The following is a 7,199-nucleotide window of genomic DNA, read 5'->3' on the forward strand; positions in this document are numbered from 1 at the left end:
TCTTTCTGTTGGGATATTGGTCTTATGCTTTTAGCCAGTCTAAACATGTGGAAGAGCCCACCACCTATCAGGGTAGGTTGCACAGACAGGGTTTTGACCTATGGGTCCCTGCCTTGCCATCAGACTGTTCTACAAGAACACGTTGAGCTTGTATCTTTCTTTCTTTTTTCCATAAAACGGAACTGAAAATGATCTTTCCGCCTCTCGATGCTGACATGCTGTTCAACTTGAGAAACAGTAACCGACATGCTTATAGGTGCCCTATATTGGCCGTTTCACAGATATACATACAGAAGCCAAGAGAGTATACACCACAAGGTCTCTTAGTCATCCTTCATATCAGATTTGGACTAAGTTACTTACAGTTACATACAGGTCAGGTCCACCGGCCCTTCTTCTGGGTATAAATAACATTATAAACGAATCACCGGACGGTAGGTCAAATATAGTTACTGATCACCAGGTATGTCATCGGTGTCTGCTGCTGTATCCCGGCCAAGATCTTTGTCTGGTTGGTTAGGGGAGCTAACCTCTTGCATATACGACTCCGCAAATTCTAGCATTTCTCGAACTTCCTTCTTTAACTGCAATATTTTAAAACACAATTACCTTAATCACGACATGCAGAGACTAGAGACTGAATTATGAGGGATTTGTATTTGCATCTCGACATGCAAGACTTTTTGCATCTGAAGTTCTGAACCCATGCTCCTATGTGCTACAACAAGCAAGCAAGCAAAAGGATGACCCATCTGAAGTTCTGAAGACTTTTTGATTTTTTCCCCTCCCATCTCCCACCGGTTTTTCTGAAAACCACCTCAACTGCCCCACATCTTACTGGCTTACCATACAAAATCAATTTTCTTGGTGACCCAAGTGTTGATTCAATCAACAGACAGTCCATTCTATTTGTAGTCACTACTCCCTCCGTTCCTAAATATAAGCTGTTGGGGGAGTGTAAACTGAACTCCCCCAGCGACTTATATTTCGGAACAGAGGTAATAGAATATTTATGCCCCTTTGCAAACAACCAAAGATATCTACATTTTTAATGTCAAAATCAATCTGATCAAATCCAGATTGCAGTGTATCTGGAGCCAAGAGTTGCTGTCTTATCTATTTCACTAGCATATTACTACTAAGTTTGTAGACAAGTTAGATTAAATTCCCATCGGCAGATTATCATCAAACCAGAGGTGAATATTAGATAAATCCATACCTCGTCCACAGCGCCACTCTTTATTTTAGACTGCATTATGCACCATTTCTTGAAATGTGCACCTGAAAAGCACAGTAACCACCATATCCATCAAATTACAAATTTTCATTTGCCGTTTAAACTGAGCAGACATTGTAACATAAAGTACTATAAGAGAACACAAGTTACACATGGAGATCAGAAGAAAACACTAACCAGCACTTATGTTAACACTGCACAAACTAGAATCGATAGTTTTCACAGACCATCTACAGTGTACCTGAAAAGTAGAACATCGGTTAATCATATTACCACATCATAGTTGCGATTTCATTGCAATGAAAAGAACATATAAATGTATCTCTCACAGAGACTAACTGAACATGAAGTACCTCAAAAAAGGAACCAAATGGAACATCATGTACTTGTTGCACAGTCTCAAATACCTAACAAGTATCCAGTGAGAAATTAGTATTATTTATGATCTAAAGTACTCCCTCTGTCCCATAATATAAGAGTACAATGGTTGTGATGACATCTTATATTATGGGACAGATGGAGTAGTATATAACATAATGTAATACTATGATTCAAGAAAGATTTCCCATCATATTGGAATGTTCACTTTTGCACTTAAGACATACCAGATCGGTTTTGTTAGCTGAAAGAACCATATGCTGCCACTCTGTCATTGCTGAATATGGAGGGCACATCGGACTGTGGCATATGGATTTACAGTTAAGTTCCCTCACCTGACCATCATACTCGTCTGCAACATGCCACTGGCCCAGCTGCGAGAAGAGACATTTCTAGTCAGCAATAATTCATGACTGAAAGAGCTGGTACTCTGCTGGATACTTACGTTGATATCTTTATCCTGACGAGCTGTCCTATATTCTGTTATGTAACTTGAGTCATCACTTAATAGATTATCAAAAAACTGTTCTGCAGTGCACGGGAATGTTCCCTGGGATGAGATTGAATTAAATAATTAGTTTTGTTATCAACTGCAAAATCATGGAAGATACAGTTAGCCATCATTACATTAAATACAGAGACTAGAACTTCTTCTTTGACAAAAGGTTGTAGTTGCCCTGTTAAATCAGCACAATCTTCTGGAACATTTATCTCCTTGCTGCTATTTTTTCTTGAGCTACTGAGTGCGCGCAATGCAGATTGAGCACGTTCCTATAATCCAAAAACCAAATATATTAAAAACTATCATCAATTCAGACAAGCAGTTTATGGAGATCACAATCATGTAAACCAAAGCCTACCATGAACAGCAAAACAAGCAGAAAGCACGCTTCAAAACTAGTGCACCAACAGTAAGATTGCCGATACACAACAGCAACATGCATCCTATATTTAAATTCTTACTTAAAAATATGTACAAAAGGGCGGTTTGTCACTACCTGTTTCTCAGCCTCTATCATTGCATGGAAGTTCTTCACAGCTCGTTGCAATGCTCTAAATGTGTGGTTTCTGTTCCAAAACGATGCAAATTTGTACCTAACCCTTCCTGCAAAAATTGTATAAGAAAAGGTGACATAAAGCAAATGACGAAACCTCCCATCTTATATAGATTACCATTTCCAGTTCTTTTGCCAGCCTCCAGAAATTGTGTGAATATTGTAGTACAAAATTTTGGTTATCAGTGCCCTCTTAGTCTGTTTTCTAGCATAAATGCATAATCAATAGCTCCATCCACATTTCTTAAGTTTGCAACTAATTTTGCATCAAGATAAATCTACAGCTCAATTCATGGTGGAATCTTGCAATCTGCACTCACAAAACTAAAATCCACATCAAGTCATGGACTAATAAGTAGTAATACCAAACATGTTGATGCTGCTGAGAAAAAGAAGCAGGCATCAAGATCCAAAAGGTGGAACTGGAAGGGAGCAGAAAACTACGTAGTCAAACTGAAAAATAGAGAAAACCACATTATGTATATAGTATGTACCTAGTTTAGCTGGATAGCCATAATGAAATTAGAAGGCGTCATGATTTATAGTGCCAGACAACAGGATGAGATTTGACAATTGAGTATTGCAAATCAGTGAAAGGGCTTTAAGTTTGCAGCATTATCCATGTTTAGTGCCAGAGGAAGAATCAAGAAAGATGCAAAAGCTTGGTGTGACTATGCAAGATTGTGAGTGTTAAATCCTACCATCAGGGCATCCTAAGGGAGGAACTCCATGTCCTCCAGCTCCCGTTCGAAGAAATATCGTAATTGCTGGATTAATAACTGCATGCTGGCTTCTTCTTATCTGCTTGTAAAAAAAGGGACAGAAGTGATCATTACATTTTTTCAAAAGAAAATGGTGCAGTATATTACAAAAAGAAGTACGGCAAGGCTCACCTCATCAATATCTCTCAAAGGGAGCATAACCTTCATACATAAGAAAAACATGTTATCAGTCACACAATGTACCACAGCCAATGTAAGCAAATGGATATGTTTCTAAGACAAGCTTTCTAGCTTAACAAAGCTAAACTTTCTGCAGCTCATAGGATTGTAAACTTATCCAACCGAATCTAGATGGCATCGGAATACATACAGAAAATGCTATTGTTGACCAGGATTGGTAGCTTCAGTGATTCAGATTTATGAGGCAAACTGACGTATAGCAGCCAGTGGGGAAATTACATTTCTATCAAGCTGGAATTCAACAGATTTTTTTCTACTGATCGTGGTACTGGCAGCTGTAACAGTCAAATATGGTACCGGATTCCTGCTAGTGTGGCCAGAAATACCACTAAGAACAATAGACGTAAATCTTGTTCAGCAAGTACACTGGAATCAATTTTTTCTAGAATGATTACAGACAAGTATATTAAACAACATATTTAGCACATCAACTATGGAAATACTGGAACAAAAAAAGTCATTCAGGTCTTATATTCGAATCACGATTAATTATTAGACGGCAGTCTATCTTGCGATAGCATTTTATCGGATCATAATCAACAGGACAAGGTCATATAATTAGTACTCCCTCTGTAAACAAATATAAGACGTTTTAGATCGCTAAAGTACTCCCTCCGGTGCATATCACTAAAGCTGCGACAAGCAATATGGACCGGAGGGAGTACTTTAGCGATCTAAAACGTCTTATATTTGTTTACAGAGGGCGTACCATTTAAGAACCACAGGACAAAAGGATACGGTCATCAACATTAGAAGAAAACGACAAGATCAGTATTTCTTCATTAACTCTGTTATCCTATTGTTTCCTCATTTACAATGTTATCCAACAAATAATCAACACGACACTAGAAAATGAATCTTTCCAGACAAGCATGGAAAATATTAAGTGAACATAACGAACCAAGTAAATCCACCAATCAAAGGATGCAACTGAAAAATACTGAATGTGAGCGTACCTTAATCTGCTTAGAGAAGACATTTGAATGGAAGCAAATGTGCCATGAAGACAAATACATGCGACCGTGGTATAGAAATGACCTCTCAAGTGCACATGAATAGCTGTGTTCAACAACCTGGATGACAAAGAAAGCAAGAAACAGTTAGCTCTTGCAAGTTGGAAACACTGGTAGCACACCTATGCATTAATCTATTTAATTAGTAGTAGCAGCAGTAGGTACTTACCTCATCTGGAGGGAGCCCAAAAATTGTCTGCAAATGACCTGGCTTTTGGTGAACTACAGTAGGGCCTTGTTTGTCTAAGGAAATCCTTCTACGAGCATCAGCCTCGGCAGTGTTGTTTAGAGCCCTAAAGCACACCAAAAATGAAGTGTCAGAAAATTACTGACAAGACCATGTTTTAGTTTTCTTGTGTTGTCCAAAAGGACAAGTAAAAATAGTGAAGCAAGTGACTGCAACATGCCAAAGCTGTTGAAATATGCAAATTTTCGCATCTAAATAATTTTAAAAAAACTTCAGAGCATATTAATAATAGATGAGATATTTACCTGGAGGAACTCTCATGAACCTTGATTGCCTTAATATGGAGACAAACCTAACAAAACAAAAAAAATTATATGATAACTGGAAGAAATAATCATTCTGATAAACCAAGTTGCTCCATAGAAACCAATTACCTGACCTGATGAGCTGTCAAGTGTATACCAAACTGGTCCACTCTGCCCCTCAGACTCGACTGGAACAGTAACAGAACCAAGTGTTGTGCTCTTCCATACAATATCCCAATCATATATTTTCACCTGTATCTGCGATAGTGTACCGGACAAATGTGTGAGTGTATCTTTGACGAAGTACCATCGATAACAACAATCGAAAAGACTTCTTGCGATCGATATGACTGTTCTTAAGGAGGGTCTCCAAGAAAATATTGCAAGAAATGGATTTCTTAAGGAAAGTGCTGGTAATAACCTTTACAGGAAGAGAGTCAACAACAAAATTGAATTCCTCTCCCCACATTGGGTTTCTTGAGCCAGGAACCATGGAGCTGTAAGGTGTAAGAGATGAAACAAAGGGGATAAGTAGAGTACTATAAAATTACCTACTTGACTCCAAAATTCTATTAAGCAGAATAAAATTATCTAATATTAGAAGGAGTGTTTATTTGAAATTGTTTCTGTCAACCCCCTTCCAACATTGCTTTTCCTACAGAAACTTTATGTTGTAACGTGGATGAGTTACATCAGTCTACCTAAGACCCCAACCCCTTTCTCTCCTTCATGGGATTTATGGCAATCCTGATAGCAACCACATTCATTCATCTCCAAATTATCTCTATCTGCAATTTAGATCTATAAACTGAACTTCTCCTGCACCGAATCACTCCTATACACCGATTGGTAGTTGTCTAAACTGAGCCACCTCCCATCTGTCGTCTAGTGATCCAGTGAGTAGCAACAATTCATCATTTAACTTGGTTTTACTGTGCCCTTAAAAGGACAGCATTAGCCTGCAGCAGAACCTTTTGGGCAACAAGTTCGATTGGCTGTTGGGTGAACCTTTTGGGCAACCTAGTTTATTCGACACACATATAGTTATATGTACAGGTCAACAAATGAAATGCTGTTACAATCCTCTCCTCCATACTTCAATTCAATCAGTTAATGTTTTTCCCTAAAAAAGTGGTTTATTGAGTACTGTGCAGCCTAAATTCCAGGAGACAAGGTCATTTTCCAACGGAAAACCTTTGATGAGTCATATGACTGTGTGATGGCCATTGCTAAGTTTTTAGTCAGAAATGTATCAGGAACAGAGTTCTTCCTAAACCAATATAATACAGTCTGACAGTGCCGTAACCATAATGCAGAGGCCGGGGGTAAAACCTCCATTTCGAAAGGAAAAAAAATGCTGTAAACATGTGCCAAATCATCCAAACTAACTAGAATCGACAGCATTGCAGAAGAGAATGTACATATAAATACTGAACCGAACCTGAAACGCTTCTCTTCGCCGCAGGTGATGAGTGCATAAGGGTCCGAGGTCCCATTCAAGTTCGCGGCGATCAAATTCTTCGCGGCTAGCAGCTCCAGCTGTTACAGGCACGCGCCCAAGTCACACGACCGCTCACAGAGTCAATCACAATCAGGGGGGCGCAACAAAATCAGAGACAAGGGGCTGATCAGCCGGTCACCTTCACCACGTACGCCGACGGCCCGGTGGAGCCTCCCTTGTACTGAGCAGCAATCCCGGGAAAGCCAACACAAAAACGCTCGCGACGTTAGCACGGGTGATCGTTCGTCGGCGCATGCCGTAACCGCCCCAAAATTTCCCCACTGACAGGCCCACGCAACCGCCGGTGCTTGCTTACCTTGTCGGCGCCGTCGAGGTCCCGCGCGAGGGCGAGGTCGTCGGCGCCCGCGGGCGGGGGCCGCGGGCCGAGGAGCTCGTAGGCGGCGTAGAGCGCGACGATGAGCATGGCCGCGGCGCAGGTGACCTCGATCTCCCAGCACGTGGGCAGGAGGAACCCGAGCGCCGCCGCCGCCTGCGGCGACATGCCGCCGACCCTCCGCGAGGCCGACGCCGAGGGAGGGGGTCTAGGGTTTCTCGGGGGTG

General features: G+C 40.7%; 1 protein-coding gene across 1 annotated transcript; it reads right to left on the reverse strand.

Moving 5' to 3' along the window:
- Positions 1–227: 227 nt before the first annotated feature.
- LOC123112728 (BAG-associated GRAM protein 1) lies at positions 228–7,199 on the reverse strand. Its single transcript, XM_044533801.1, has 18 exons — positions 6,955–7,199; positions 6,778–6,819; positions 6,579–6,676; positions 5,559–5,634; positions 5,267–5,395; positions 5,138–5,184; positions 4,815–4,938; positions 4,589–4,705; positions 3,564–3,593; positions 3,372–3,471; positions 2,614–2,720; positions 2,243–2,386; positions 2,061–2,165; positions 1,843–1,989; positions 1,591–1,644; positions 1,415–1,478; positions 1,220–1,281; positions 228–584 (listed from the first exon to the last, which is right to left on the reverse strand). Exons 1-18 carry the CDS (start codon positions 7,138–7,140, stop codon positions 450–452), a joined length of 1,767 nt encoding a protein of 588 aa, XP_044389736.1. The 5' UTR covers positions 7,141–7,199; the 3' UTR covers positions 228–449.

Source organism: Triticum aestivum, chromosome 5B (genome assembly GCF_018294505.1).
Source record: "Triticum aestivum cultivar Chinese Spring chromosome 5B, IWGSC CS RefSeq v2.1, whole genome shotgun sequence".
Lineage (NCBI taxonomy): Eukaryota > Viridiplantae > Streptophyta > Magnoliopsida > Poales > Poaceae > Triticum > Triticum aestivum.

Coding starts and splice junctions, on each gene's coding strand:
- LOC123112728 (XM_044533801.1), bottom strand. CDS start 7,140: ATGTCGCCGCAGGCGGCGGCGGCGCTCGGGTTCCTCCTGCCCACGTGC. Junction 1,645..1,842: donor CAGCTAACAAAACCGATCTG/GTATGTCTTAAG, acceptor GATACTTGTTAG/GTATTTGAGACTGTGCAACA. Junction 585..1,219: donor AGAGTGGCGCTGTGGACGAG/GTATGGATTTAT, acceptor AAAATATTGCAG/TTAAAGAAGGAAGTTCGAGA.